The sequence below is a fragment of the Melanostigma gelatinosum genome (assembly GCF_949748355.1).
Source record: "Melanostigma gelatinosum genome assembly, chromosome: 5".
In the NCBI taxonomy this organism is placed as follows: Eukaryota; Metazoa; Chordata; class Actinopteri; order Perciformes; family Zoarcidae; genus Melanostigma; species Melanostigma gelatinosum.
This window is the reverse complement of record NC_136638.1, coordinates 9,794,977-9,822,353: the sequence shown is the minus strand read 5'-3', so window position 1 is coordinate 9,822,353 and position 27,377 is coordinate 9,794,977. Positions and strand designations below refer to the sequence as shown.

Here is a 27,377-nt window from a genome sequence, read left to right as displayed (position 1 = left end):
ATTCACTCAATCGATACTATTCATTTCAAACAGTGATCAGGTTGTGAGATTTCTCTAAAATAACTCATATAACATATTAAAGGCAACAATATTACCAATGACCAACAGCGGATCTTGTGACATCATCAGACCAAAAGGCAGCCCTGTTTTATAGTTTATCAACCGATCACTCGTGAAAGGTTAAGCACAATATTTATGTCGAACATTTCAGACGTTAAGTGGGCATTGAAACAGTATCTAATGATTTGGGATGGCCATCGTCTCATGCAGCAGTTATTGATTTCATTAGGCCAAATGTATTGTGAGCTCTCTGAATTACCTTTCACGCCTCCCAGAAGTGAGACGATGGGAACTTTTTTTTTTACTCGTGGGAACAGAAATGAAGTGAGAAAGTGGGCAGCCGTGAGGGCTTTTTATGACGTGTGAGACATCCACACGTTGAATAAGTGCTGAAAGAGACCAAATGAGAGCAGCGTTGGTCACAATGAAGAAGTGGATTCATTTACACAGCCCAGTATAACAAATCACACATGTCCACCTGCGAATGCAAGACTCCTCCGATTTACGCATTTACAGTTCAGCACATCAAATGAAAAACCGATTTCACTGATAAACCAATAGATCGAGGCCCCGCAGTGGCAAAAGGGGAACAGGTCACATGTGTCCGCTGATGTGACGAAGTGCGAGGATGATTATTACACCTGAGTGTTAAGTGTGCGCGGCCTCGGGTCAGCACGATACCCGATGTTTGGACTTCACACTAGATCACTCTTTAAAAAAAAAAAAAAATCAAAGCAGTTGTTGGCTTCGTGTTCCCAGCCCCGTTTGATTTCAACTCTTTTGTCAGTGTGGCCGACACACCCGACGAGTCACGGTATTAGAAGTCAACGGTCCGTTTCTCTGCAAACCAAAGGGCGCGTTTTCACTAATTAGTTTCCATCACAGGCTCAGGCGAGCACGTTATGGGGCTTATTTACGGCGCGGGTCCACGTGGCTTAAACAAGTTAAATATGTGTTTCCTCTTCCTATAACTACGTCATCATACTCCTGTAGGGGGGGGGGGGGAATGCAACTATGGGAAATGTGATCATGTGTTTGAAATAAAAGTGCTTTAAAGTGAGTTTCCTTGAGTTCCTCTCTTCCATGGTTACCAACCCTGATCTCTGAGGCGTTACTAATCGCCATCTCTTTGATTTGAAACGGAAGTGTCGTTGCCTCTGAAAAGCCACTTAATCTACGAGATCCCCGTGATCCGATCATCCCAGTGTTATCTCCACACTCAAGCCTATTATGGGGATCAGGCATCACCCATAAATGCAGTGCGGAGAAAGCTACCCCCCAAAAAACGCAAAACTCAAAGCCCAGTCAGCCCAAACTTTCGGCTGAAATCATTTTAGAAAAGTGCGAGCATCAGCAGTTAGGAGTCAAAAGAGAAGTCTGAAGACGAACACGGCTCCTTCACACAACGCGTTGAGGTGTGAATCGGACAATATGGCTCAACACCAGGCCAGGTCCTCATGATAGATATGTGAGGATGCTTTCAAATCAATGAGCAGAAATGGCGTCACCAGTTGCACCTATCTATATTTCATTATGTCATAGAAATATTTAAAGTAGCGAAATTGTGCTTTAATTTGACATTATTGTGTTTATTTTGGCCTGTGATTTGATAACACATGGTGCATTAAAACGTGCATGTTTTAGCAGTATATGCAGTGGCGGCTGGTGGAAAACTTAGGGCCATCCAATCAATTTCAGCAAACATCCCAGTATGATTAAAGTATCAAACACGCATTACTACTTTGCAGTTAAATATTTAACATTTATTCCAACACGAAAACAGCAGTAAATAACACTTTGATAAACACGTCAGGACATCTTATTTTTGTCACCCTCACAGGGAATTCAGTATAATATATATATACAGTATAATATATATCATATAATAACATTCGGTATAATATAAAACACACACACATACATATATAGATATATACACAGTATATATATACACAGTATATATATCAAATATAATACAATATAACATAATATAACATGTTCATTTATTGAGATGCCCCTATGGACCTTGTTATAGGAGGTAAAGATCAGGAGAAGTAAACATGAAGTGTAATTATGAATACTGATGTTAAATGAAGCTATGATGAGTTTTCACTGTTAATTTAACATCTCAATTACATGTTGATGCCTCCATGACCAAGTTAAGCAGATGAGACTGAGGACAACAAAAACAAAAGATGTTCACTTAATATGTAGCTTGACTAGTTCTCCATGTGTGTCCTGGTGTTCTCGTGTTTCCTTACCTCCTCATCCCTCACTCCCTACCCTGGTGTTCTCGTGTTTCCTTACTTCCTCATCCCTCACTCCTGTAACTGTTCGTGCTGGATCCGTCCCCGTTGTTTTAAAAAGCTAAATACATTATTAGCATGACGTCATCCAGCTAGCCAAACCTGTCTCAGCTAAATTGTATGTCACTCATTTATATCTTTAATCAGCAATTGGCTAAACTGCTTCATAGACCCGCCTCTTTTGGGCTATTTCTCCATGGCCCCTGACACGTGCACAGGCAGCGAGGACGAGCAGGAAAAGCATATATTTTGCGCAGATATCACATTTTTACAAATATTACTGGTTACATTCCATATTTCAAAAACACAAATATTGGCAATTTGTATCATTTGGGTTTTTTTGTGGCTCAAGGAGGGGCGCTCAAGGTGGGGCCACGCCCCTTGGCCATATTGGCCAGCCGCCACTGGCATAGGCCTTTTTGTCATTGTCTGCACTAGAACCTCCTTGTGATGTGAACCAACATTATTAAATGAATCAAGCAATACAACTAACCTTTAAGTTGAAGAGTTTTATGGTTTGGGATTACCCATTAAAGACCACACGGCACGCTTTATTTTAATCTACACTTCCAGCTCAGCTCGGAAGTGAAAAGAAGTGAAAAGAAGAGGATTAGATGGGAATAAATTAAAATTCCATTCAGCGTCACTGCTGCATGCTGCTCAGTAAAGGTGAGGGGCGCGAGCCACAGGGGGCGGGGCTATCTGCCAAGATATCAACACATTGCGACGAGGACACGACCTGGGCCGTTTTTTGGAATCACTGTAAGGACAGACGGACACGAGTCAACTCTTGTCATGAAAACTGTAACTTCACCAGAGGCTCACCTACCGAGGAGCATGAGGAGGGTAAGATGCTGCGTTCTGACTCCTGTACTGCATTCATGAGTTTTCTAAAAAATCATCTAAAATGTTCTTCCGGGTGCTAATTGTGATCTTTTACTTTTCATCCCCAAGGTTCCTAAACCTCTGATGGAGAAACGCAGACGGGAGCGGATCAACCAAAGTCTGGACACATTGCGACTTCTGATGCTGGACAGCACCGACAATGAGGTACGTCTGTGCGCCATGCTTTTATTTCAGTTTGATATCTGATGAAAAAAAAGGGTTGATATGTTTAAGTCTATACTTCGTATATTAAGTGAGAGTACTCTTCTCCTTTTAGAAACTGAGAAATCCGAAGGTGGAGAAGGCAGAGATCCTGGAGAGTGTGGTCAATTTCCTGAAGAGGGAGAAGGGGGACACGAAGGATCCCCGGTCCACGTCCCGGGGGGAGAGACAGAAAGCCGCCCGCCAGCACAGCTTCCATGACGGCATGAGGTCCTGCCTGCTGAGGGTCAGCCACTTCGTAGCCAGCAAGAGCAAGGAGTTGGAGGGCACAGAGGAGGACGCGGTTCACGCTTCTCTTGCGAGTCCCGAGCCCAAGACACACCCTTCGTCTCCCGGTCACATCCACATGGCACAGGCCGCTCTGTCTCCTCAGCAGCTGGCCCAGTGCCAGGGCGGGATGTCTCACCCGTACCTCGACCAAAGGACTGGCCTCCACTGTGACACCAGGGAGCTGCTCTCCCCCACGGCAGCCTGCACGCACATCACCGACCCTGTGTGGAGGCCCTGGCCTCAGTGACAGCACACATTTTTAGATTTGGATACTTTTAGAAATGTACTGTAGGACGCCCACATACTGTAAATATGTATTCTGTTGTAGCCTACAGCCTGACTGTTGTACAGCCTACAGTGAATATATTTTCCGTGAAAACCTCTCCACTTGTGTTTTTTTATATATAGGATTTGCTGTTTTGCACGCGCATTTTTTTCTTCCTCGTTTGCTGTGATTTATATGTATATAAGTGATTTTTTGTTTTCTTTATGCGGTGTTTTTTTTTTTTTTTTTTTTTTTCTGTAACATGAATACAGACGCGTGCGTAAAATGCGCATTGTGACATGAATTTATTGTGATTGTGCTTGCGGAATTCCCAGTTCCAATTTCAAATAAAAAGCACAATTTCCTGTTCATTCGAGTGGCCTATCGTCTGTGTGAACAGCTTGTACTTGAGCAGGCTTTGCAGCAGCAGCCTTCAATAGGAGGGGGACATCCACAGGACAGTTAACACGTACTTCCTCCAGGCTGGGCAGCCGTTATGACGCGTTCGTCTATTGAAATGTTGATGGCGGGGGACGCCGATGCTTCTATGAACTTAAGTGCAGTTTTTTCTAATGTAGAAAAGCAAAGGAGAGTGGTCGTTCACACACTGTTCAGCAGCCAGACTGCTCTATAGGTGACCGCAGTGTGGAGGCACCCAATTTACATAATCACCTTTAGCCACCCAAACTCTATGCTGTGACTCATCAACAATTATATATCCAGTGAACCATTTACTGAATCTCTTATGTCTAACAATCAATACAATATGCAAACAAGACGTCTGGCTATTTGGCAGTGTTGGGTCAATTATAAGTGATATACAAAACAAACAGTATCATTTAAATGAATCTCCTTTTGGCTGACCAGCAACAAGGGTTCAGTTGTTTTTCTGCCGTCTACTCAAATTCTCAGGTGCAGAATTACACTGTTCGTGTTGGGAGAGCCACAAAAGGGGCAGAGACAGCAGCTGTCTGTGGTGATGGGGGGGGGACACATTCCTGATAAACACCATTTCGATCTTAATAACCACAACAAAAACACACACGTGAAATAGTATCAACTGCGCTCGGTGTGGCCATGGGTTTTAGTATTTGAGACTCTAAAGGGCATTTGTAGATTGGATGAATGTGTCTGGATGCTGCAGGGTGTGATCAGTTCGGTAATGGCCGCTGTCGTGTGCGTTCTACATCTGAACGACTGCACTATAGGCAACGTGCTCCTGCTCATCAACACATCAATGCACACTTGAAGGTCTCGTAAATTGTTCACCATCAGATCAGCATGCGGGCAGATTGTGAAGGCATTTACGTTCAAATGAAATCATGCACTTTAACTCAAATGGCTTTTATTCTGCAGTGAGCAAAGAGGCTGTACTTGATAGAAACTGAAGGGCCCTGTAAACCTTTGGCTTCAGACCCCTTCAAGTACTTTTAATCGCTTCTACTTCAATGTTTCACTTTAATATTTTCTTTGGATGTGGGTCTATATTGTTCTGACGAGGTAAACAAACCCATTCATCATCTTGTGACCCTCAGGTTGGTCCCAGTGGATACACACATTCCTTCCACTGGTGTTTGAAAACATCTTTTATCAAAGGGGCTGGTCTCTGGACAGGATGCGCCTTTCTGCGCTTTTGAGTTTAACCCCCCCCCCCCCCCCCCGAAGAAAAAGCCTGCAGGACTAAGTAAATCAATTCAAGATGGAATCAGATTAGGCCTTCATCTGGGAGGTATCCGTCTACATGACGATTAAATGAATATATTGTCAGTGTACAATAGAGACGGGTTAGTCCAGCGAGGATGTATCAACTTAAAGGCCTCCACTTTGTTTACATAAGACAAAAAGCATGCGGAAACGTATTTCTAAATTACCCTCAACTTAATTAGCATGGAACCTTTGCCAGTTTCAACAGACTGTCGCCTGAGAAACCAACACTGCTAAATGTCCCAATCAGCTGTTGGTTTTTGCCACATCGAGTCATAATAAATCACCTTTTGGCCTCAACAAACCATTTGACGAGCCCTCAGTTCACAATGATATGTGTACAGTAAGAGTTCTTTAACGTTTGTATATTTGGTTTATCTGTCTGTACTTTCTTGGGACGGAGCTATTTAAGTTGCAGTCAGAACGTGAGTAACTCACCTCAAATTAAGCCATTAGCCAAGCTAATAATTATCTCGGAGGAACTTCATAGATGGTTTAACCTTAATTAAAAAATATATATATATTGTGTCATATAGCCTGTACCAGCTGCCACGTGTCGGCCAGCTTTACAGCTGAAGTCTGGATGTTATAAACGCGCCACACCTCCAGGTGTTAATCGGTTTGCTGCCCCCCACGCGCCAGAGGTGCAGGCTCCGTGGACAAAAACAGCTTCTTCTTTTTCTGAAGCAGCGTTATTATAATTGCGCGTATGTGTGTCGTCAATCATTTCTAGCCCAAACAATGCAGGCTATAAGACATATTAATGCAAGCTTGTGTTTCTGTAGCAGCGCGTTGTGTGCACAAAGGTATGATGAATAAACATTCAAAACAAACACGATGCCCTACAATTTAAACGCCTTTGCAGCCTAGAAAAGTAACCTTGAATTCAGAATATCCATATTTGGTGTGGCATAAATGTAGCATATGTGTTTACATCAGATTCCTCTCTGTTTAACCCATTCACGTGATATCCAGACCCCGTGTGTTGTTTGATCGGCGTTGTATAAAGACTAAATGTTAGCTTGACGAGCATATGTTGCGTAATCTGCATAATTAGGCTCTACCTGTCGCCGAAACGTCTCATTACGTCATTTTATAACTATAGTTCCTACAGTACGACAGCTGGTCAGTGAGCAAAGGTTCATTAATATGCGGGATACTTAACGCTAAATGTAAAGTCATGCGCGATGTCTCTGCTGTTTGCCCTGAGTTAGCATTATCCTAAGGAAAGCTTGGGCTCCATAATACCGTAAAAGACTTTTTAGGCTATTTAACTATTCATGTTGCCTAAATCCTCCGCTGGTGGTAGACTGCGGGGGGTTGGGGGGGCGCATTCATTAAAGGCAACAATGGCGCACCGCTGCGCTTTTTTTCGCTGCTAAGATCTGAGGGGCGGGTCGAGACTGGACAACATCTGCTCCGCCTGCCCTGGTAATTAAAGGCAATGTTCAACAGATAGCAGCACACAACACGCCTGCTCTGTGTGATCAACCGTTAGAGAGGAAACCTGCTCACACAATGAAAACTAAATAAAATGACCTTTCATGAAAACACACGTTTATTAGTAACAAGGAAAGAGTCACTGTAATAAACAAATCACTGATAAGATACAGGCACAATATTCTCAGCCTTATGTTGAAGGTCTACATTAAATCATGAATAATCCATTCTTCTTTTATCTGTATGTGTGTGTGTGTGTGTGCGCGTGAACATGCAGCCGGATCACTTGGTCAGACTTTGCCAACAGCCAGGCCCTGAGCTCTCTGATACTCCTGCTGTAAACTGGACAAGACTTCTCGATGCTGTTCGGATTTCCTTTCCAGGTCTTTCAGGAGACTCTCGTACCTTTGACTGTAGGCGGACAAAAAAAAAGGAGAAAATAAAGGGATGTTCTTACTCAGTTAAACACCGGAATGAAATGCACCGATTGTGAAATTCTAGGCCGATACTCATGTTTAACATCACAATTTGTCCGATCACCGATACTAATGTTTTCTGTGTTTGTTGTTATTTAAACCTACTTTTGTGCCAAGGACACAAAGAAATATTTATTACAAAAATAATATATGCTTATACAACTATTAAAGATATTGGAAGAATCTCTGGTTGAGAGTGCGGTCACATTTCTGGAAATTGTGCCTCTGCAAAGAAAGTTGTCACACAGAGTAAATGTCTCTGATCCTTCTCTGATAATACTCCCACATGGCCGATCATTTCTTTCACTTGTATTTGAAAACAAAACCAGGCAGCAGCACTCTGACATCACAGTGTTAGTCACGCCGGTGGCTTCTTCAGCTGCGTATATGCCAGAAAGTATCGACCAATAAATCGGTGCATCTCTAAATTAAACACATTTGTATGTTCACTCAAGTGAGTTGGCTCACCTTTCTGAACAACACTCTTCATTGTATTATGGGTAGCAATATTTTGACTCAAACATAGGAGGACTAGGCAATGGGAATTACACACTTTGATAAAAATATGATGACGTTAAACAGCACAGAAATTGTCTCCTTTTGAGGCATAACACACAAAAAAAGAGAAGGACTCGCACTGCTCCTGTAGTCACAGGGGCGGAGTGAAGACTGCAACAAGGATGTAGATAACTGTCCATCCACCAAACTCATCACTGCCCTCTATATGTGAATGAACATCATAGCACAGCTACGCTATGCACCAATATCCACATTTAGCTTTTTGTAAGTATTTAGGAGGTAAAATTTACGAGATTAAGACATTACATTTTATGTTTCTGTGTGACACGAATTTAGGAAAGGAATCTCTTTCTTAAAATCATTGATATTTACCCATAATATTATTAACGCTGACAATCATTTTGACATTTGTGAAGTCACAGCCATAAAGTGTAAATGCCACTGGGTTTACCGTGACCGTCGAGGTTACTGTTCTGAGTCTTTGCTTCAACATGATGGACGACTGGCAAAAAGTCTATTATGTCATATGGTAAACATATCAATACAAATGAAATGTCCCTTTAATGACTTGTAACAGAGAAAGGGAACATGCAAAGACTGGGAACAAGTCTCCAGTTGGGTCCTCAACATTTAGGTGCATTTCTCAGCCACAATGGGAGGAGCCTTGAAAATTAGACTGTAATGACGCACTCGATCTAGAGATGCAGTGGAATCGGGAAACAATACCTGAAGCGGAATAGAGCAGGTGAGCATCAATTTTAGGATAAATGTGTGTGGCTTGTTGGTATTTTTCACAACTGGGACACACTTACTTGAATGAGAACATCCTCATAATGACTCAAAGCTGCAGCATATTTGCACAATAAGTGCCACTTCAGGACATGAAAACATAATGTGATTTAATGAGTCAGTTGTGACAACGGCTACAGTACCTTCAACCATATATTCAAAAATGAATGTCACATTCAAGGATCGATAAACTGCAGCTCAGTGCAACATCATATTCAATCGGTGACTACTATCAGCTGCGGTGAGCCCTGGTCACAATGTATTACAGAGAAAATCTTTCCTCTTCTCAGACATAAACAGAGCATGTGCACTTTGTCAACACTTGGACGGAGGGTTTCTTGAGGATTGATCATAATTAACCCCCATCAACGGGGGACTACACTGGATTTATGGAACATGGACGTATATATATTTATATCGTACTGCTCTGGTCCAACCTATGCAGCACATATGCATGCTGTAGGACTACTGACATGACCACTACAAAGCGGACCACAGCTTTAGTGACTCACATCTCTCCGTTGATGTACTCCAGCCTTTTGGTGACGGTGGCTTTGGCCTCATCCAGGTCTTGCTTCACTAATACTGGGCCGATAAGCTTAAACACTGTGTTTGTGATGTCCAGCAGGTCAAGCTCCTGGAAAGACAGCGAGAGAGAAAGATTAAATGTATAATACTGTAAACTCCAATATACAAAATGAAGGGCCTAACAACACTGACACCAGTCGAACAATAAGCTTTTTGGGAAAATTGGCCAGTTACCTCTTTGACAATGTTGTTCTCAGCCAGTTGCGTTTCCAGCTTCTGTCTGGCTGACATGCTCTTGCTAACATCTAAGCAAAAGACGGGAATTCGAAAATAATGTGAGTGTTGCAACCATAAACAATAGACTAAACGTACAGGAAATATCTTACAAGTGTATTTAACACATAGCTAACTGTCCTAATATGGTCAGCTAACGTTAGCTCGTTGCAACATGGCACGATATGAGAAACCATGCAATGCTAGCTGGCACCTACCTTTCTGCATCTGGGTATATTTTTCTACTTCCCCTTTCAACTTCTTTTGAATGGCCTCTGCCATTTTTGTGTTTGGTCGAAAAGTAATATAGACCGCGTAAAAATATTTTGAAGAGATGAGGTGTAGTATCTAAACGTTGAATGAAATGTAAGCTCTGCGTTAGCTAACCGGAAAAGGGCAGTGGCTAAACCGGAAGTTAGCTGATACCTTCAAAGTAAAAGCCCTCACTACTTCAAGGTTGCATTCATGACAAATAAATAAGCACAAGTCAATAAACAAACATTAAAACCACTCACGTTGCGTATATTTTCACCCAACGTTGATTTAACATAAATATGTTCTCTTGGATTTCATTATGTTTTTTTGACCCTTTCATGGTTGCGGCTGTTTACGACATTGTTTTACGACACTGCACACTGTTCCTCATCACCCTGGATCAAGATGGCCTCGTCGTTTTGGAAAGGAATGGTCGGCGTCGGACTTTTTGCATTAGCTCATGCAGCTTTCTCAGCAGCACAGCGTAAGTTTCAGTGCAGGGAGTGAAATCACGGCCCTCGGCATCTGTATGTATTTCAGGAGGGCTCCGCTGGCACCGGGTAGGGTGATAAAACAGCAGGTGGGGCCTTTCGGTCCTGCGGCTAGCTAATCAGATGCTAGCGCAGTTTAGCCCCGTTCACGATCAGTCGCAGGGATGAAAGACTAAAATCTTCGTCTGCAGTTAATGTTAAAATATCACCACCAACGTTGAGTGTGACTAGCATAGCGCTACACATTACGATCTCTGCCACAGTGTAATGGTGTTCATTTAAATGTTCTGGCTAAAATGTGTTTTTTTCCTCCATTAGATCGATCATACATGCGACTCACAGAGAAGGAGAACGAGACCCTACCAATTGATGTGAGTGACTTTCATCGTAATTCTGTCCATTTTAATTCCAGCCTGCCTTTCACAACAACCCCCAACGATGTCTCTGTGCTTTCCTCATCATTATCTTTCCTTTTTGTTGTTGCAGATTGTATTACAGACCCTGTTATCGTTTGTGATGACCTGCTATGGGATCGCTCACATCGCTGGAGAGTTCAAAGACATGGACGCCTCCTCAGAGCTCAAGAACAAGTAAGTTGTGCAGCAGCACCTTCCTCCCTGGGTAACGTGCTTGTTTGTGTCCTCTGCCACAGGGGAAGCACGCTCATCCCTCAAATGCATATACAGTAACATCACCGTGAGTCAATTCCCACAGACGCACTGAACCTCCCTGAGTCGTTGTTTTTTTCTTCAAACACAATGTAAATAGCGGACAGGAAAGATAATGTAATAATATAATGTACTGGGTGCATTGAAGAAGCATTCCAACAAATGTCAGGAAAACAATAAGTAATCTGTGCATTGTGTACTTTTTTTTTCTTTGTGTAACGACCAAATAGTTTAACTACCAAGTTTCAGATTGTATTATCTTTTTCTACCTGTCAAAATCATATACATGGAATTACATTTTTAAATGAGTCCAATGCCTATAGGAACATTATAAAAATTGTGAAATATTTGTGCAGCATGAGAGTATTAACTGCATCGCCACATGACACGATGTTGTGCCACAGACTCACTTGCATTTTCACATCATACTTTTTCCACAAAGAATGCCCGTGGTCAACAATGCTAAGATAATGAATCAATAGGTTTTCAGCTGGTGTGTCAGAGTTTAGGTTCCTAACGTTGTACTTCCTTTGCTTACAGTGTGCAGAGACACGTGATCTGCCATTGTAATGCTGTAATGTCCTGTATGACCCCATGCATTAACATCCTGCTGCTGTAGGTGTCCTACGTGCGTAACTTTGAAAGCAGAATGATATTTGTACAGTGCCTCTCTTTTCATACCTCTATTCTTTTCCAGAACATTTGATACACTGAGGAACCACCCGTCCTTTTACCTTTTCAACCACCGGGGTCGGGTGCTATTCGGCACGCCGGAGGAGGAGCCCTCCTCCGAACGCAACCAGCAAGCAGTTCCCAACCCCATACGGCTACGCAAGCTGGAGCATTTGCACTGAGACTGGCCTTCCCATGCCTGTAACGTCAAGATAAGATTTGTTTTTGTTAGACGGAGGAGGCAAAGCGAGAATTCACCTTCCTCCACTTTAATTTGTATTTGTACATAAACTAACGCGCTGTCCAAACATGCATCTCTGTCCATAAAAGTATCACGACAATATTCAACAATGACTGTGCCAACCCTTCAATTTTTCAAGCAGATTTGTTTGTATATACAGTATGTAATCGCTTTGGAGTCTTAAGATACAGAGACATCGGCCCTTTTTCTCCCTTCTGAACAGAATTGGGATGATGCTGTCCTTTGTATATCCTTTGTATGAGGGGCATAAAAACGCCTGTTTCGTTACTGTTTTATTTCAACCGCACATCGGTCCTCGGCAACTGTCAGGCCAAAAGTTTGTGAACCGAAATGAGTTTTGTCGTGTGAAGCCTTGAGGACCCTTTATCTCCTTGATCATGTCCTGGAAGCATGCAGGCTCATCTGTACATCCTGTACGCATTAAAGAGGTCACGGGAAATCAACTCGAGGTGAGATGCGAGAGCAGGAGACGTTAAGACAGCCGTTCCACTGATACTGTGAACATTAAGGCAGACTAGAAAGTAGTGGTACATTCATTTGGGTGAAGTTTGTTTTTTTTCCTTCATTTTACATTTTGTTATTAAGATTCAACAGATGTTTTTAATTTAATAAAAGGCTTACTGATTTTACACGGTGTCCGGATCAATTTTTTTTGCCTTATGTCTCATAATTAGAGACTGGAATATTGCTTTAGCCAGACAAAAGGGATCAAATCTCTGTGCTGCAATAAGCTGCAGGGGCTAAAAGACGAACGGGAATGCATCGGTGCAATGCTGTCCTGCCATCCTGCTTAATCACTGGAGAAGCTGGTAACAAATCCTAATGCTGTCACAGATTATAGTCCTTTGTCTGTGAGAGGGAAGTAATTAAAGTAATGCAGGGATGTGTGTGTGACCTTGTTGGACTGTTGCGTCACAAAAATGTCCACCTGATCAGTTGTTCATGTTGGCCTCTAGGTGGCAGTGCAACTGAGCTTTTTCGTCTGCCTGTTTTCTAGAGATCTGCACCAAATTATGTTTAAATTAAGTTTTTTTCATTTGATGCTAAATACTGTGGAAACACTTCTTATTATTGTTGCTTGATTGTCAAGATAGAAAGGCAGAAGACAAACAAGATACAAAATGTTTGTTTTTCAAACTTAGCTTTTTTTCTTCATGAATTACTGAATAATTGGATCGATTCAGGCCTCTGATAAAGTCCCACTTCTGTTGGACGGGTCACAAGCAGACATGTTTAGTTTAAAGGGGGGAGAAGCCACGACTACAGGTAAAGCTCAACTGCACCACAGAGTCATTGCATTTCAGAATCAGACACTCATAATGCAAAAGTGACACTTATTTTGGCATTGTAGTCTATTAGACGTAACCTCGAGGGAGAAGTATTCACACTGACACACAGATGGAGTTACCATTCAATGGTTTATTTTTTGTTTTGTAAAAAAAAAGTATGTTCATAAAACTTTCAGTTTTATATATGTATTTAACAGTTTACAAAATTGACTTTAAACATTTCATTCAAAATATTTCATATACTCTGAAATATATTCATAAAAAATAATCTATATCCTTATGAACATTAAAAAGTAGTGTACATCTGTCATAAAAAACAAACAAGGAAAACAAAGGAGGAGCGCTAACTTGGTGTTTTGTAAAAAAAGAAGCTGCAGAGGGCAGATTAGCAGCTGTTAGAACCCACGACAGGTGACCGTCGACTGAGCCCGGACAGATGCACAAATTCCTCCCAATAACGTAGTGACTGTGGGACTCAATGGAGTGTTTGTGGAGTAAGATGTACTGGACCCTGTGTGCGTGTGTGTTTGAGGAGTATGTATCCATAGTAACTAAATGGACACCAACGGCTGCATTCACTGAACTCATGTTCTAGTGCTGTCATGGTAGGAGAGAGGATGTTAGTATTTCATGGATATGATCCATGTCCAGTCCAACACACTGGTAATTATGCTTGGGTGATATACATACGGTAGTCAGTCATTGTATTGACTGGATTCTATATATATATATATATATTTATACATGTATATAAATATTTACATATATATATATTGAGGAACTGGTTGCAGTCTTAAAAAAACCCTTTTCAGACCAGCTGAAGAAAGGTCTGCTGTAGAAGAACAACAATAACAGGAATGTGCCTATTGTGTGTGTCTAAAGGAGTGTGTGTGTGTGTGTGTGTGATTGTATGTCTACTAAACAATGTTCCAGTACAGACAAGAGCCATAAGGATGTTTAAGGCATCTGTCAATAGGAAGAGGATTACACTTCATCCTCAGCGGATCAGTCCGGAAGGCCCCTCCTCCAGTTGAACCCCTTACCCTCCGGCTCCAACAGGATGTAATGTAACAGCACAGGGACAGTGGGAGTGTCTGATATCAGTGCATTTCTCCTCCCCCCCCGTCCTCCAGTTCCTCAATTGATCCTTTTGAGGCTAGTAGACAAGGGCGTCTCTTTTCTTATGGTGTTTAATCCAACAGTCCACAAAATAGGAGCTTCATTCCCATTTCTAGTGACGAAACACATCTTGACCACTAACTTCCGTGGTGATTGGGAAGCTGTGAGGACGTCGCCTGCTTCTCCTCCAACTCGGCGAGGGACGTCTCCAGCTGCTGGATCAGTACTCGCTTCTTGAACCTGCCAGAGAGGCAACGGAAGTTAGACAGAACCAGAGAATAAAGGGAGAAAGCGGTACACCCGCTTTAAAGACATTACATCTACAATACAACACACATCTTTGTGTGTGTCAGAGACATGGTTCTTGCGATGCTTTAACTTCTTCACTTAACCTATACCTCAAAGTATAAAACGAGTCACTGTTTCTTACCTGACAGCCTCTTTGATGGCATGTTGGATGAAGTACCTTTGAACATTAACCGGACCTTTCACCTGCTGCAGGAGACCGAGTATTGCCTCATAGTCTGAGAACGTAAAACCACACACAGATGAAGAGACCCAATGTGACACTAACGTCGCCACAGTGAATGTAACGTGATGTGCTGCACTGACTCACTTCGCCCAGGTTTGCGGACCTCCTTGATGACCTGACTCCTCAGCTCCGCTTGGCTCCCATCTAGCGGGGCTATCAATATGGTCTCGAGCACTGCAGGTTCAGCGTCAGGGTCCTCTAGCTGGCTCAGTGGACTCAGCCGGTCACAGTTGTGTTGCTCCTCCAGCGTCTGCTCATCGAGACTATCTTCCACCACTCTCTCCTCCGCCATCTCTATGTCCTCTTCCAGATCTGCCTCTTCCGGATCTGCCTCTCCCAGCCCGGCCTTCTCCTCGAGGCTCAGTGGAGACGGACTCTCTGCTACAGTGTCCATCTCAGCGGGCCAGATCTCCCCCGACTCCGGCTCAAGAACCCCGTCCCCGTTACTCTCGGTGACCGCCACGTCGTTGCCATCCACTTCTAGGGGCGAGAAAAATAACAATGTAAAGCTACTATTCGGTGCCGTTTGGGCAATATTTTTCATCCGATTCCTCGCAGATGCACTCTCATGTTCTAGGTACATCTCAATCTTACCTTTGTGCTGTGGGATGGGCTTGAGGAGGTCCTGCTGCTCCTGAACCTCTACCGGACTCTTTCCCGCCACCACATGGTTGGTGCTCGCCGGTGGAGTCTGCAGCCGCCGCAGTAACGGGGACATGCTCCGCCTTCTCTTCATAGTGGTACTCGAGTTGGCATCGATGGAATTTCCTCTTTTCTTGTTTTGAGGGCCTGCTACGAACTCATCCGCCTCATCGATCATCATCCCCTGAGAGACAAACACAATATTAAAGGATGAAGGGACTGATTGTTGAATGACGAAGTCTCTTTAAGCCACACTGTGCTTATGTAAAATGTATCGAGCTGTATTTTGTGCCGATGTGTTTTTACCTTCTTATCCTGCTTGAAAGGATTCCCAAACGTGTGCATGCGTTTCGGCTGGTCAGGGTCGATCTCTCTCAAAGGAGACGTCATCATTTTTAGGTATTCCTGATAGTTTCCCATCTGAGCCACTGGGATACTGTGCAGATAGTCTACCAACCACAGGACAACCTCATTAGCATGAACAAAATACTGGAACAATTACACAGGACGCCCTATAGATGTTTCATATTGCTTTTTGGGGGGATTGGGTTGGTACTATTCAGTCTGGGTGCAGTCTTTGGACAAATCATTGAAAACGAATCTTAACTGGATCTGCTTGATACAATTTAGATCAAGAGATATATTCCTCTGTATATATGTATGAGATGTTCTTATAACTGCATTGCAGCATCACTGAATGAATATGACTGAATTGTAAAAACGAGGACTTTGGAGCGCTGCTGTCATCAGAACAATAGCATTCAATTAAAACCTAAAATAACTTCCAACATCACATTTCCTTTTAGAAGTTTCCCCGCATCAGCGGGACTTTATACCTTCATCTTGCCCTCGGATCAGTTTTTGCGACGTCCGCAACAAATTGGAGCGCATCCGGGTGAGTTGATCCAGAAGGTTCCATCTTGGGATGTCGTAGGCATTCCGATAAGCTTGAGGTTTCAGATCCTGTGAAGACATCAGCATATCGAGTCAGAGCAAACCTACCAGACGTTGCACTTTCCAATTGACGATATATCACTATCTTTTATATCGATTTTTGTAAAATAACATCAGTGCATCCTTTCAGCAGATACAACACTCTGACTATTGAGAATATTGCCCTTTTTTTCCTGTAACTTTCCCGCCCACACAAAGTACCTTGTTGAGCAGGGCGATCTGGAAGCCGGCAAACTCTTTGAAGTTGATGTCCGCCAGGCGAAGGGGCCCCTCACCGGTGATTCCCTGCAGCAGCTGCTTGAAGTCCTGCCGGTGGGCCAGAGAGGAAGAGCTGGAGTGGTTCTTCACCTTTATGCCAGGCTCTTGTGGAGCCTTCTTCCCCACAGACACGATCAGACGATCCGATTCCATCTTTGCCTTCATACCAACACAGCAGGAATGTTGTTCAGAGCACAGACCCACAAAGCACTTTGGGGTACATCGTCATCATCAAGTCCTTCAGATGACTATTGCATACTTGAACATTCATTTAAAAATAATAATCTTTGTTTATTCTCTTGAAACGTTCTCTATTTGATACTCAGAGCATTAATACAGCAGCAAACAACTACTGCCTGTGTATATAGATATCGTGGAGTAATTGTTTACCCGAGCAGAGAAGGAAGTCACTCTCCCTCTGATATGTTTGTATTAATATAAATAGTATACACATTCTACAACTCCTCTACCACACAGTAGAACAAAGTGGAAGGTTTTGGGTGACGGTTTCAAAGTCTTCACCTGCTGGCTGAGCTTCTTCAGGTGAGAGATGACGCTGTAACTCAGGCCACAGTCCATGGTGTCTGCAATAAGATTAGGCGCACCCATCATCCTCAACGCCTTTTTCAAGGGCTGTCAGGAGATGGCGAGAGGAAATTGGGGGTGTTAGTTACATGCAGAAAAAGAATCCTTGTAGTGAGCTTTTACTAAAGGCAGCATGGGAGACATACTACGCATCGCTTTACCATGAAGAAGTATGGAGGCATGGCCTTCAGGTACGTCTCGAAGGCCTGTCGCCACTTGAGGTTTGGTTTTAGTTTGTGCACTTTGAACAGATCATCTGGAAGCAGACGAAGAAAGGGGGAGAAGACATCTTTAGCATTGTGGATCAGTGACCATCCGCCTGCACACCTCCGACTGTCATACACACATCAGCATTCAGGTGGTGAGATACACTTCCATTTATCCTTCTGAATACCTTATCACCGAACATATCTGTTCTTAAAAATAGCATTATTAGAGATGAACTGTTTTCTAAACCTTCATTTTAGGATTTTCAATGTAAAACAAAGAAGCTCAGCCACTATCATCTTCACAAATACAGAGACAAAAAAAGAAATCATAGGACTTCAACATAAGCAGTAATTTGGACACACGTTTAAATCTTGTCCACACTTCATGTGCTGGTGTGCAGTGTGACTTCCACATGAGTAGAAAAGGTTTTCTACAAGTGGGTTAGGTTCCCGGTGTCTCTCAAAGGTTTTAGAGCAACATTTAAATACCAATAAGTTTCCACCATGTCCGAAGAGAATGTGTCAATGTCCCGTCTGCCTCTTTAGACGTGTTACACATCCGGGAGAATCTTGTGTAATCTGCCTCTGTCTGTAAAGGGCTGCGTTGTTTGAAATCAGATTGTGTCCACATTTTTTGGTGATTCTCAGAGTTTTGTAGTTCCGTTTGAACGGCAGAACGATTGAGTCCAGCTGGTTAAAACGACAAAGAGGGATGAAAGACATGTTGGCTGGAAAGAAATATATCTTAGATTTTCTCTTCGCCAGAGATATGGAGTTTCCATCAGCATAACCTGAAGAAGGTCACCTGTTTTTTTGTTTGTTGTTGTGACTCCAAGATATGTGCTGCTGTTTTTAAAATAAGTAGTTGAAGATGAACTGTTTAAGTCTTTGCTCTGTTATAATGCTGCATACCATTTGAACTGGGAAGTCGGACCTCAAAATCCAAGATGGCTGCTCCGTGTACACAGTAAAAAAGCTGCAATAATATGCTGTTTCATGGCACTTCTGTCCTACTTGTGTCTCATTCGATCAGTCATTACATGCGGTGCTGTTTAACTCCTATCTTTGAACATGTTGCTGCATGTTTGTATGTGCATAATACCGTCGTGACGTGTTCTTTTCAACTGGTATTGCTAATAATAGCTAACCTGGCCAAAGAAAACCCCGTTAAGCTTTTTCAGAGTCGTTGTGCTGGAACGCAGTCGACTCGTGTGTGACGTCGTTCGCGGCTCCTAATTCAGATTTCTGAGGTCAATCGAATGCAGCATCGGCCTGTTACTTGTGATTATCACCAGAAATGATTGCAGAGGATAAAATTAGCCAGAAGAAGCTTTTGTTATGTAATATTAGCTCTGACCTACTGAGCCAGAAGTTTTAAAGATGTACAGCCATTATGTCTTACCGAGGAGTGGAAGGAGCGCTGGGTAGTTGTAAGGCATGACGAACAGGTTGACACAGGTCAGAGATGTGCTGGCTTTAAGGTAGCCAAACGGCTGTCCCAGGTCGTTTTGCTTCCCGCTGCTGTTAACAAACACCTGAGGACAACAAGGACACTTATAATTACGTCTTTGCAGGAATTACAATCATTACAATTCACTACTGGAACCAAGTTTGTTTTAGAAAAGTCCCAGAGACGGTGAAAACAAGCCAGCGGAGCTGATGGATGTGTGTATGTCTCCCATACCTGCCAGCACATGTGTGGAGACTTCCTTTCCAAAATGTACTGGGTGAGTGGAGATGGCTCCAGCTCATACTTGTCAAAGGGAAGCTTGTCGATCACCATGGGCTCACAGTCCACACAGGAGAATCGCACCACGGGATGTGCAGAGCGAGGTGGCTGGGAGCAGGAGATGGAGATAACAGAAGCAGCTTTTTAGACGTACGTATCTGCGGGATGCACCCATGTGGCGTTTTCTTTAAAAAGCAACAGATAGTCGAGATCTCAGCATGAGTTTGTAGTTGGACACAGGAACTAGGTTGTGTGCCTCCGTCAAACAAGTCGTGTTGCAGTTTACATCCATGCCTGTCCAAAATGCCATCGCTTCATTTTGTCCGATATTTGTGCGAAATTGTTACAATCAGCAGATGAATTCTTGACTTATGACCAAAAAGGTGTTTTGTGAGGTCACAGTGACTTTTGACCACCAAATTCTAATCAGTTCAGCCTCGAGTATAAGTGGACGTTCTTGTGACAAATTTGAAGAAATTCTGTTGAGGCGCCACTGAGAGATCACAACCCGAAAACAAATGACACCTCCAGCCACAGCTAGAGGTGTAACAGCAGGACCGACAATTTCAAGAGACAGAAAGACAAATAAAACAACACAGAGTTAAAAGTGAAAGAGACAGTTTGTGTCGACCAGTTCTTCATGAGTTAACTGAAGGTGTTGCTTGAGATGTGGTTCAGCCTCTCTGCTCACCAGGCTCGGAGAGTTCTGGTCTGGCCAGAAGGACTCTGGAATGGGCCAATGCCCGACCGGAACCCCCGTCTTTGGGTTCGGTCGCACGTAGATGAGTTTGTGGCAACTGTGCCACGGCTGTGTGCTGAAGGATGACACAGGCCGACTGGACTCCACGGAGCTGTCTGTGAGATAAGAAATATGTATATTATACTCAGCAGAACACATTTCTCAACCAGATTTCAAACACAAACAATGTGAATTCGAGAGCAACCGCTGTCAAACAAACCCTGAGTCACAGATCCAAACAAACTTTCATCATTTCATTCAATATTGTTCAAAAAAATACATTAAACTTAGAATCTTTCCTTTTACCAGTAAAACGATGAGTGAGTCAAATTATCTCAGAACATTTCTTTACACAGACACTCTTTTATGACTCAGTTCTCCTTTTAGTGAATAACTGCACTGTGGTGAGCCAAGATAAGAGCAGTCGCTTCTGCGTTCACCTGCTTTACTGCCCTCCGTATCTTTGCTTGAACCTACTGTGTGAAATGTGTCGAGACAATGTGCTCGACTGGGCTCTCTGAGTCGGAAACATTTTGGTACTGTCAAAATGTAATGACTACATGTCTTGTAATACATGCACATAACAATTGTGAAGGCAGGAATTGCACAACGGTAGAGTCGTTGTCTTGTGTCCATTCGGTGCGCCACTCACCGTCCCCAACCAGAGGCGGATCTGGCCCCGTCTTCTCGAAGTTGATGACGACACCACTTTGAACCTTTTGGACCAGAGACTCCAGACACTGGTTCAGCATCCTCTGTGTCCGCACACAGTACGATCGCCCTGAGAGAAAAAAAACAAAACAGAGGCACAATTATCTTGTACAATCGAAGGAATTATGAGCGCAGGCGCGCAATGATTCTTGAAATAAAACGCTGGACCAGAGGTAAGAACAAGACGAACCTCCAGTGACTTCACACATCTGGGTGATGGCAGACTCGTCCGTGGGGACGCTACCGAGCTGCTCTGTGTCTGGCGTGGCTGCTCCTGGCAGCCTCAGCACCAACGCAAACAGACGCTGGTCCCAGCGAAAGGGCTCCTTGGTCAGCTCACTGCCTGACAGTGGAGAGTTCAGAGGCAGGTGCAGCTGCACAGCAGACAGGGCAGAGAAAGGAAAGCACGATGGGAGAGTTTTATATGTAAAAGCTGCCGCAGGTCACCGGTTTCCACCGTTTTCCAAACCTTAACAATTCACGTCATCACACAGTCTGAAAGGATCGCATTACTACAAACAGTACAGAGTGGCTGCATTTGTTTTGGGCTCTCACCTCATCTGGCACCCCAGAGCTGTGTGTGAGCTTGTTCCCATCAGTGATAGTGATGATCACAGATGGCTCCAGGAAGAAGGGGTTACGGCCCTGAGACGGAAACAGGGACATTCAGCAATCAACACCCAAGTCCAAGCGAACAATGACCCCGTTTATTCTCAGTAGTCTGCTTTCTTTTCTTCACACTGTTCCGTGTGTGTCTCAAGACGATTCCCATCTCCTAAAACATAAAACATAACTGCTCTCTCGTGCTAACAGTGAAGGCAAAATACAGGTATACTGTTTGACCAGAGGACTACTTGAACACAGTATTTAGCATGGTATTAGCTTCACACCTGCGATAACCTCCTGAATACTAATGTGAACTGTTTGTTGCAGCTTGCAGTCTTTGCCTTGTGTCAGAATGCATCTGTCCTTGTGTTCCTCGTTAAGGACGGAGGCCTCTACCACTGTGCTGTAGGGGTCAGCCTTCACTAATTCACACGCAGAATGCCTAAGTAGACTCACACACACACACACACACACATACCGCACTTTGTGACACTACTCGGAGCGTAGTAATCTTTCTGTGCCTTCGGGCAGGGGTTTGCAGAAACGCAGTGTGTGAGGAGCTGATGACAGCGCAACGGTATCCGAGGACGACGGAGTGGATTAGGCTGCGATCAAATGTCGATATTCTTCTCTGTGTCTCGAGGTGAAGGAATAAAGACACGCCAGCTGAACGCTTGGCTGCTATCACTATCAAACCCTTCATTTATCCAGGGAAAGTCCACGTACACCGTGTGCATTGGAAAGCCTTGTTCTACACTCACTCACGAGCTGGTATATCACGACTACTTCTGTCTTGTGGAGTCTAAAAGACAAAAGCTAAAAAGGCAGATTCATCGGATTTTTATACAGTCAAAGTATTCAATCTGTAAATACTGTGCATATTGATTAAGATTAGGGCTGCGACTAACATCTTTTTCCTTATTGAGTAATCTGCCATGTATTTTCTCAATTAAGTCAATTAAGCGTGTGTTCTACAAAATGTCAGGAAACAGTGAGAAATGTGAAAAGGCAACATTTGGTGTCTTTGCTTGAAAAGCAGCTCATACAAGAGACCTTGTGGCGATGGGATCACACCAGTCGCACCACCAAATCGAGCCACGGGTGTGAGGTTGGGGGGCCAATGGCCCCTTCAGCACCCTACTTCTGAGGTCCTTGCTCGGACCACAACCAAATTTAAGGCTGGCCTTCATTTTGTTCTCAACTACACACCTGTACAGTTTCATGGCTGTATCTTGCACGTTTGAGACGCTATTGCGTTGATGAAATGTGTCCACAGACAGACAGGCATGTAAACTACAAACAAAGTAGTCAAACCCTCTTCTGCGGCAGTTCCTTCTACAGTCGGTGTCTCCAGGAGCACATTTTCCCACGATGACACACGCACACACACACACACACTAACTAATGTGAAAACAGCACCAGCCACACGCCGCTGCGGCCGGTAATGATGAACTCATTACCAACTGCTGCCAGAGAAATGCACAACAGGATGTTGGCGTCAGGATACCTGTCCGTAGTTGTCGATGCCTGAGACGAGGCGGTTGAGGTTCAGCAGGTCGAATGCGGTGCGGAGAGCGTGACCTAGCGTAGTCAGCCCAGACGCCTGCAGGTTCTTCAGCTCGCACATGAAGGTGGCGTGGTTCTCCTTCCAGCCGGCCTGAAACACACACATCAGTGTGCTGAACGGACGGCACAGCAAACAGCTACTCAGCTGAGCATCGGAGGAGGCCAATCCAAAATAGATCCACACCCACGGACAGCCGTACCATGTAATTACAAAGGAAAACCCAACAGACACTGTTGTTCCCTGACAGCCACAGAGTGATTTGTGTCGAGCATGCGACTGCCATCATTGGTGAAAGGAGTATATATACGGTATATACATCCAAGCAACCCGTTGATTGTGTGCAACATGACATAACAAGTAACCATAAAATGAGATCAGCTTGTGTAAAGCTCTGGGAACGGAAGATAATATTGTTGAAATTCAGGCCAACATTTGAGCTGAATGGTGCTTTAAGAAAGAGTCTAATTTCAAACATGACAAGCATCCAGAAATACAACTCCCCACTGCCGCCTGTCCTCCGTAACGCAGACATGCTCCCACGGGAACTGGTGGAACTGGTCTCGGACTTTTCTCCAGCCGGGGTCAAGATCCTTACTTGTGCAGCTTCATGCTTAATCTAAGGATGACCTGCAAGCTTACCACTTCCTTTATCGGGAGAGGGAGAGAGAGAGGCTGAAGACACATATATATATAGAGAGAGAGGGGGGGGGAGACAGAGAGAGAGGGAGCGAGAGAGAGAGAGAGATGTAGATGTAAGAGAGTAGTCTACATGTGTGCTCTGTGAATGAGGCCAGTGGGTGGATTTTTGGATTATCATGGGTGGGATATCCTTCCAAAACCACAAATTTTTGGTGGAGTTTCTAGGAAAAGCTCAGAGTGATAAATAGCATTCAAACAGCATCACTGAGCAGCCGAGGCAAAACTAAAGGTGGAAACACAGCCACATACATAGTAGAAAAGTAATAACTCAAGACATATAGCCTCATGTAGGCCAGTGAAAATGTAAGGCTTAGTTTGCGCTCAATTATTCAGACAGAATATTTGTATTTTCCTCTCACCCAACCTCCTTCTCTCCCGCTCTACATCAACAATTGATTGCCTCTGTAACTGTGCAATCAGAGTAGCCCCATTCAGGATAACCTCGTCCTCGTTCATCATAATCCTCGGTGCACAGAGCCGGCAGAAACAACAAAGGAGAAGGTGACGAAGACAAAGAGAGGAAGAGCAGACGGAAGAGGAGTTGAGGGCAGACCCGACAAGGAGTAGCGCTTCTTGGATCGTTTGACTGAAATACACAAGACTGTTTCAGTGGGACGCGTGAAGCAATGATCTGGGCTTTGGCGAAAACTGCAAGGTCAATGCCTGAGTGTCGTAGGAAGCATCACATGAATGACAGCAATGGAATCCACTCATAACATGTACCGGTAGTCATGACCCCGGTCCTACACACATCGGCCTACAGCGGCAGTGTGCAATGATGTTTTAAGTGCGGGGGCGCTGAGCTCTAAATGGTCCTTCTGGAGGTCAATAAAGAGCCACATGTAGCCTGACAGGTAGCTTTGCTTCTTGCACTGCTTTAAATATTAACACTAATCAAGACTGCACATTTGCTGAAAGAAGAAGAAAAACTCCAAATTGAGTCGAAAGTACACTAAAATATATTACAATAAAAGTATTATAATAAATGTTTAAAATTCTATTAAATAAAAGGGAAGTACCTTCACTTGACTTTGGTTTTGCTCATCAATCAACAGTTATAAAAGGTTATATTAATTTATTTCTTGCTTGTATGATGATTAGAAGTTAGTTCCTGATGCATGTAAATGAAGAGAGTAAAATATTATAATATTTATCATTTAGTTGGAAAAAAAGCTGCAGCTGTTGGGGCGCTGCAGCAAAGTGCACTGACATATTTTATATACACAGCATTATTAAGAACAGCAAAATATGGAATTAACTAGTCGTTACAAGTATATTTTGATTTGCACAATACTCTATGACATCTACCTCTGTATTCATCTTCTAAGCCTCACACCAGCTATTACAGAGGATTTCATCAATTAGTGCCCGGCTCTGGTATTTTGTAATTTGGCCATGGGGCATACAAACAAAACAGAAAATATTAGGAAAGCACTATTCTATATGTCTTCACGTCATTTATGACATGGGATAGAGTGAGTGCTGCGGTGCATGTTGTGTTGAGAGTAGTAGAGTGGTGTTTGTAGACAGAGTTAGGAAAGTTAAGAGATTCCTAAAACAGACCAGCCACTAAAGCAGATCAGGGACTTGTGTGGGTAAGGATTGTATTTTATTGGGCTTGAGAAGCTCTGAGAGAGATGTGTGCCAGGTCATAAAACAAGTCAATTGATTATTGGTGGGTATAACTTTGCTGACATGAAACCCCTGAAATGATTGCAGTGATTCACAGTTGTTTTGTTGTGTTGCCTACGTGTATGACAACGAGAGTGTTTGTATTCTGGGCCATAATGCTCATAGTGTCGGCATGACAAATAATTATCATATGAATAATGATAATTTTCTTCCAGCGAACTCACATAAAAATGATGAAGAGGGCTGATCAACTTTCAGCCCGGACTGGCCAATGGAAATGCATGGATGATGGGAGGGGAGGAGTCGAGAATGATTGGCGGGCTCTTTGACCAATCGAGACATTGTACTTTCAAAAAAAGAGCGACGTCAGAGGCGATAATAAATCTCCCCGCCTCCATCTCAACGCCCGAGACTTTTCTCAACACAAAAGCAAAATGTCCGCTGGATGGTCGGAGGCAGTGCAGCTCCGGGTCTGCGGTTATTTGGAGCAAACAATTGCCGTTTTTTCGCCACCGGGAAGCCGCCCAACACTGACTACAAACCAGAAGGACAATAAAGTCTCACTGACAGAAAAATACGTTCGACTGGTCAAATGTAAACATTGTATCAGTTGCTAATTACCTTCACTCCGTATGGTGGATCATCGAATGTAACTAGCATGTACCTGTCGCCTCTACTAGCCGGGTCTCGGGCACGCAGCTGTCAAAAAAGAAAGCCAAAACAACATATATTAATTTCGACCGACCTTGCCCAAGGAACCCTAAGCTCGCCAAAGCCGCATACTTGCTGAAAAAAGTCGGGGTAAAATCATTCTTTACCTTCATAAAGACCTCAACCGCGCCTTTAGCAACGTCCAGATATGTCGTACCCAAATAAGTGCGCTGATTCATAGAGGCGGACGTGTCTAACAAGAAAAGTAAAATAGGCATTTTAAATGTTAAGCCGCAGTTGTATGCTTTTCTAAAATTACTGTTATCCACATGTGACCTATATCGTGCGGCCAGACAGTCCACACATGTGTGTATATATTTGATATAATAAGCCCCCCCTCCAGAAGAGGGCCGTTGCCTCTGCTCTCTCCCTATCTGCCTTTCTAGAGCTCTGCCTCGGCTCGCGCTGTTCAACTTCTGCTCCTAACCGAGTGGAACGCCCCGCTCCCTCCGCTGCGTCGCCATTGGCTGAGCCCGTCTCCGCTGACCACGCCCCCGTCCAATATATAAATATATAACGAGGCCGAGATGGCGTGTGTATGGTATTCAGTACATCAGCCCAACGTTTCAATTGTACGTATGCAAACCGGGCGGGTATGCTAAAGCATCGTCTATGGCCCTGGTGTGTGTATTCATACATGTATTCCTTATTACAAAGGAGCCTATCTGGCTTGAAATAAGACAACTGATAACGTTGTAGCTGCATACATCATATTTATAGACCTCCTGAAATTACTCAAAATGTCTTGCCAATTCCCTCGCATCCCGCCCCCTTCACAGACACACACACACACTCTTTCTCTGATTCTCTCTCCTGTCTCTCTCTCTTGCTGCGTTCAAGGCACCTCAAAGGGTGCGTACTTCCGACACTTCACACAACATAACAAGAACACGTGCAGTTACGTGACCTCACCAAGTATAAAAAATATTTCAGTTGGACATATTTTCTTTTAATCAAGTGTTATACTAACGGTATATGCTGTAATGACAGAATAAAGTGAAAATGCACTTTTAGGTTCAAAACTAGATACACAAAGAAAAGTCAATAGAGATAGAAAATACACACAAATAAAAGTTCAAATAGACCTTTAAATCCATATTAGAGAGGAAATACAACAGTGGAAAAGTCGCTTACACAGTCAAGCCTCTCAAACCATAAAAGGTACCACCCGATCCGCATGTGCTCTAATGATGAAGCAATAAATCCGACAGCACTTGAGGGCAGCATCGCTACATTAAGGGTCTTGTTGATATGCTCTTTTAACACGTAATCAAATAGCTTATCATTATTGTACAAATGACAATGAAATG

The 27,377-nt window shown here is 43.5% G+C and overlaps 4 protein-coding genes across 4 annotated transcripts; 2 read left to right on the top strand and 2 right to left on the bottom strand.

Moving 5' to 3' along the window:
- Positions 1–3,203: 3,203 nt before the first annotated feature.
- her5 (hairy-related 5) lies at positions 3,204–3,990 on the top strand (the record flags this gene model as incomplete). The annotated part of the gene is made up of 3 exons (XM_079268752.1): positions 3,204–3,212; positions 3,321–3,416; positions 3,529–3,990. The coding sequence occupies 3 exons, from the start codon at positions 3,204–3,206 to the stop codon at positions 3,988–3,990; spliced, it is 567 nt and encodes a 188-aa protein (XP_079124878.1).
- Positions 3,991–7,247: 3,257 nt separating this feature from the next.
- pfdn6 (prefoldin subunit 6) lies at positions 7,248–10,136 on the bottom strand. The gene is made up of 4 exons (XM_079268118.1): positions 9,956–10,136; positions 9,699–9,769; positions 9,449–9,573; positions 7,248–7,563 (listed from the first exon to the last, which is right to left on the bottom strand). Exons 1-4 carry the CDS (start codon positions 10,017–10,019, stop codon positions 7,443–7,445), a joined length of 381 nt encoding a protein of 126 aa, XP_079124244.1. The 5' UTR covers positions 10,020–10,136; the 3' UTR covers positions 7,248–7,442.
- A 228-nt stretch (positions 10,137–10,364) lies between these two features.
- On the top strand, positions 10,365–12,714 carry mmgt1 (membrane magnesium transporter 1). Its single transcript, XM_079268384.1, has 4 exons — positions 10,365–10,476; positions 10,802–10,854; positions 10,970–11,073; positions 11,849–12,714. Exons 1-4 carry the CDS (start codon positions 10,398–10,400, stop codon positions 12,003–12,005), a joined length of 393 nt encoding a protein of 130 aa, XP_079124510.1. The 5' UTR covers positions 10,365–10,397; the 3' UTR covers positions 12,006–12,714.
- A 1,898-nt stretch (positions 12,715–14,612) lies between these two features.
- Positions 14,613–26,380, bottom strand: ints6l (integrator complex subunit 6 like). The gene is made up of 18 exons (XM_079269270.1): positions 26,175–26,380; positions 25,978–26,055; positions 22,966–23,115; positions 21,408–21,497; positions 21,043–21,226; positions 20,794–20,922; positions 20,094–20,257; positions 19,358–19,510; positions 19,076–19,208; positions 17,626–17,720; positions 17,402–17,512; positions 16,823–17,038; positions 16,504–16,630; positions 15,974–16,116; positions 15,620–15,851; positions 15,110–15,505; positions 14,924–15,017; positions 14,613–14,733 (listed from the first exon to the last, which is right to left on the bottom strand). The coding sequence occupies exons 1-18, from the start codon at positions 26,283–26,285 to the stop codon at positions 14,631–14,633; spliced, it is 2,709 nt and encodes a 902-aa protein (XP_079125396.1). The 5' UTR covers positions 26,286–26,380; the 3' UTR covers positions 14,613–14,630.
- Between the last annotated feature and the right edge of the window lie 997 nt (positions 26,381–27,377).

Excerpts from the sequence above, each read along its gene's own strand:
- pfdn6 (XM_079268118.1), bottom strand. The coding sequence starts at position 10,019 with ATGGCAGAGGCCATTCAAAAGAAGTTGAAAGGGGAAGTAGAAAAATAT. Across the intron at positions 9,770-9,955 it reads ATATACCCAGATGCAGAAAG|ATGTTAGCAAGAGCATGTCA; the intron begins GTAGGTGCCAGC and ends TCTTTTGCTTAG. Across the intron at positions 9,574-9,698 it reads AGAACAACATTGTCAAAGAG|GAGCTTGACCTGCTGGACAT; the intron begins GTAACTGGCCAA and ends CTGTCTTTCCAG.
- mmgt1 (XM_079268384.1), top strand. The coding sequence starts at position 10,398 with ATGGCCTCGTCGTTTTGGAAAGGAATGGTCGGCGTCGGACTTTTTGCA. Across the intron at positions 10,855-10,969 it reads ACGAGACCCTACCAATTGAT|ATTGTATTACAGACCCTGTT; the intron begins GTGAGTGACTTT and ends TTGTTGTTGCAG. Across the intron at positions 11,074-11,848 it reads TCCTCAGAGCTCAAGAACAA|AACATTTGATACACTGAGGA; the intron begins GTAAGTTGTGCA and ends ATTCTTTTCCAG.
- ints6l (XM_079269270.1), bottom strand. The coding sequence starts at position 26,285 with ATGCCTATTTTACTTTTCTTGTTAGACACGTCCGCCTCTATGAATCAG. Across the intron at positions 23,116-25,977 it reads ATCCACCATACGGAGTGAAG|GCCGGCTGGAAGGAGAACCA; the intron begins GTAATTAGCAAC and ends TGTGTGTTTCAG. Across the intron at positions 21,227-21,407 it reads GCTCTGGGGTGCCAGATGAG|CTGCACCTGCCTCTGAACTC; the intron begins GTGAGAGCCCAA and ends TCTGCTGTGCAG.